This window comes from Pseudophryne corroboree, chromosome 6 (assembly GCF_028390025.1).
Source record: "Pseudophryne corroboree isolate aPseCor3 chromosome 6, aPseCor3.hap2, whole genome shotgun sequence".
In the NCBI taxonomy this organism is placed as follows: Eukaryota; Metazoa; Chordata; class Amphibia; order Anura; family Myobatrachidae; genus Pseudophryne; species Pseudophryne corroboree.
In genome coordinates this window covers 611,923,925-611,927,426 of record NC_086449.1, presented here as the reverse complement: position 1 = coordinate 611,927,426, position 3,502 = coordinate 611,923,925, and the positions used below count along the sequence as shown (strand labels likewise).

General features: G+C 35.4%; 1 protein-coding gene across 1 annotated transcript in view; it reads left to right on the top strand.

Moving 5' to 3' along the window:
• The window catches only part of ATP6V0E1 (ATPase H+ transporting V0 subunit e1), a 19,301-nt gene extending 16,930 nt beyond the window's left edge, over positions 1 to 2,371 (top strand). Inside the window, exons 3-4 of the mRNA XM_063928067.1 lie at positions 87 to 205; positions 1,803 to 2,371. Coding sequence (XP_063784137.1) covers positions 87 to 180 — 94 coding nt within the window. The 3' untranslated portion in view covers positions 181 to 205; positions 1,803 to 2,371. The remainder of the gene's footprint in view (positions 1 to 86; positions 206 to 1,802) is intronic.
• Positions 2,372 to 3,502: the final 1,131 nt, after the last annotated feature.

Below are 3,502 nucleotides of genomic sequence, written 5' to 3'. Positions count from 1 at the left end.
GGGTGTCAGATAGTGGGCATGTTCCCTATGTGTTTTGGTTGTGTTTTATTGTATTTTATGATCTCTCTTAATGTTTTTGGATGCAGCTGGCTCATTGCTATACTGGCTCAGTTAAATCCTCTGTTTGGACCTCAACTCAGTGCTGATGCAATCTATTACCTGAAATTCCATTGGCCTTAAACCAGTTCTCCACCTGATTTTTAAGGTAAGAAATTAAAATGTATAGCAACCCCTCACCCCCAACAAATAAAATCCCCCTCCAATAGAGAATGTGTAATACATCCTATAATCTGATAATCTGTGTGTTCATTTATCAGTGACTCATCCTGTATATCTCTCCACAACACTGGCCAAGGCACATGTGCCTACATACAAGCATATAACCTTTCCTTGCCTTAAACTGGGAGGGTCAAATACACTAGTATACATACTTTAATCATGCTATTTAAAGGACATTGATGTAAGAAGAGCATTTATCAATTTGAAATCCTTAATCCATGTGATTAGTACATCAGTCTCTACTTGCTCACCTCCGTCCTTTTTACAGATAGTTAAACAAATTAAAAACTCAGCACTTAGCAATAAACATCCCAAATAGGCAGTGTACCTGCCATGTGTTTCAAAGAAGAGATTTGCAGCCCCACACACATCAGTCATTATGTATGTACACACATTCATCAACAATTCTATATAAGTGCCTATATGTATGTACTCCATAGCGCTCACAGATGTTACATATACACAGCAGGAGAAACTGCACTGGTAGCACTAAATAAAACAATAGGCGTAATAAACAAGTACCAAACGTAATATCCTATTGCAAATTACATATCACAACACATTTATTAACAATAATATAGCAATTATAGCATATAAACTGTAAGCAAAAATATGAATGAGAGTATTAAGGGGTGTATGTACTAAGCCTTGGAGAGATATAAAGTGGATGGAGATAAAGTACTAGCCAACCAGATCTTCTCCAATTTAAAAAAAACAAACCACTATTAAATGGAGTAACTTGTGCCGACCTGTCATCCTTAGGCTCGGTTATGTGGTTGTGTACTGTTGTGCTTCTCATTGTCCACATGGTTTTTTTTGATGGGCAAAACCAGTGCTAGTGGCTGCCTATAACTTTGACCATAAATAATTTGATTTGGTCCTTGATCACCAACCCACAGCACCCCAGTTTCGGAACGACTGACTAAAGCTGTCCATACACCTAAAGATTTAGGGCGGTATTCAAATGATATATCACGCCCAATCTCCTTTATAAAGTTATCCCCGTTATCGTGCCCATAGTAATCCGGTTTAGTTGCATAAAGGGCTGGGTGCCCTCGCTACTCTAGCTGTAGCGAGCTGAAATGATTATACCACGCCTGTCAGCAGAAACAGAACGGGTGTGGAAGGGGGTGAGAAGAATTGAATACCACCCTTATTGTCCGATCTGGCTGATTTGAATTAAAATCTGGTAATGGATGGGGGCAAATGACAGTTGACCATTAGCTCCCAAACACTAAAAAAAAAACCAGACAAAAATGGTTAATCAGAAAAATGTTGTTAAATCCATTTTGATTTAACCAATTTTTCCGAACTACCATTTTTGTCAGTTTTCCTGCATTTCGGAGCAAATGGTCAATTGTCATTTGCTCCAATCAATTACCAGATATTTGTTCCAACCAGCCAGATCGGACAATAAATCTTTAGGTGTATGGGCAGCTTTAGAGTAGATGTTATGGAACTGCTTTGTAATATTCTACTGTATATATCTGTTTTGTAACAATCTGCCTTCTCTTGTTTTTCAGGGAAATGAAAACTTGCCTTAATGGACTTGCTCTCACACCAAAAATGCCTTACCCGTATTCTGTGACTTCTGTCTGCTGTTATGCAGTCCTCACACACATAAGTGTTTCATCGGCTATATATGTTTGTTCTACTTCTTGGGAGTAACATTTTATAACCTTTTTTTTTTTTTTTTTATTTCAGTTCCAATACTCTTTCAGATTACTGTCTTTTTCACAAAGTAATTTTAAATCTACTAATCCCACAACATACTGTTGCACTCAGTGATCTAAGGGATTTACTTTGTATTTTTAATTTTCTATTTATTTCAGTATCATAATTGTGAACTCAATAGTCAAGATTTTTCACTTCAAAACTCAAATGATAAAATAATAAGAATGTCCTATTTATTTTTATCGGTGGGTTTTTTTTTTTTTGTTTTTTTTTCTTCATCTGAATTTTTAACAAAGTACATTCCGTTCATGCCTTATCTCCCAATACCCAATCCAGCGTGTGCCTTGTAGCTGCCACGTTATTGGTATCTATATGTTTTTATGATAATAAAAGATGATTCTATGGAAAAAATTAAAAACATTATCTCTATTTTCAACAGATTTCTGTCAAGATGAAAGTTGACTGTTTCAATAGACACTACAAATACATACATACATACATACATACATACATACATACAATATTAGTATGTATGTGTACGTGGTTGTTGTATAGCTATCCACAGCTGAATAAAAGACTGGTAATTCCAAGGCTAAAACATAATTTATTTTTTTCAATTTGTGTTTTACTATTATTTAAATATTGATTAGTAGAGACAAGCTTGTAATATAGGTTGTGTCTCCCGTATCCAAAATTCCTCAAAAAATTTAGTTTTTAAGGTGAAATTAAATTAGCCCTGATGGTTTACTGGGTGTGATAAAAGGTGGTAGCCTCGGACGTTATTTAATTAGATTCCCTTTTTCTTGCCCAGTAAATTACACTTTTAACGGGTATTAATGCATTTAATCTGGGATAAGTTCCTGGAACTATGTGTAAAAATGGTCATGGCACCCGAAAACGGGCTTTTTATCTGGGATTTCTTTTAGTGTTTGCTCAGACCCTAAAAAAAAAAAGCCCCAATAACCGCAGCCTGTGGGCTAATTGAATAGTACCGGGGGATCAGTTAGCCTGAACTGAAATTGCCACAACTAAATGAATTCCCTCCTTAGCTAGTGAAACATTTAGCTTTTTGATTTTGTTTTGTTATGTTAACAAACTTGTTTCATGCCCATAAATATTGTATAAAATGTACGGTAATTCAGGCTGTGTGTGAAGTATATGTGTGTGTGTGTGTATATATATATATATATATATATATATATATATATATATATATATATATATATATATATATATATATATATAATATATATGTGTGTGTGTGTGTGTGTGTGTGTGTATATATATATATATATAAAGTACTAGAACCGGCACTCCCCCTCAATACATTGTGCTCCTGTGCCCTCTGAAAACATGAATATAAAGTCAGAAGAAGGCAAGCAGCGGCACTCAGGAGACTTGTACAAAGTTGATAAAGTGCAAAAATATTTAATCCATACTGAAATCGGGTGACCAATGTTTCGGGGCCGTGGCGCCCCTTTGTCAAGGTTATACAAACCTAAATGAAAAACAACATACCTTATATGCAGAGGAAGACCCGCGAACGGGA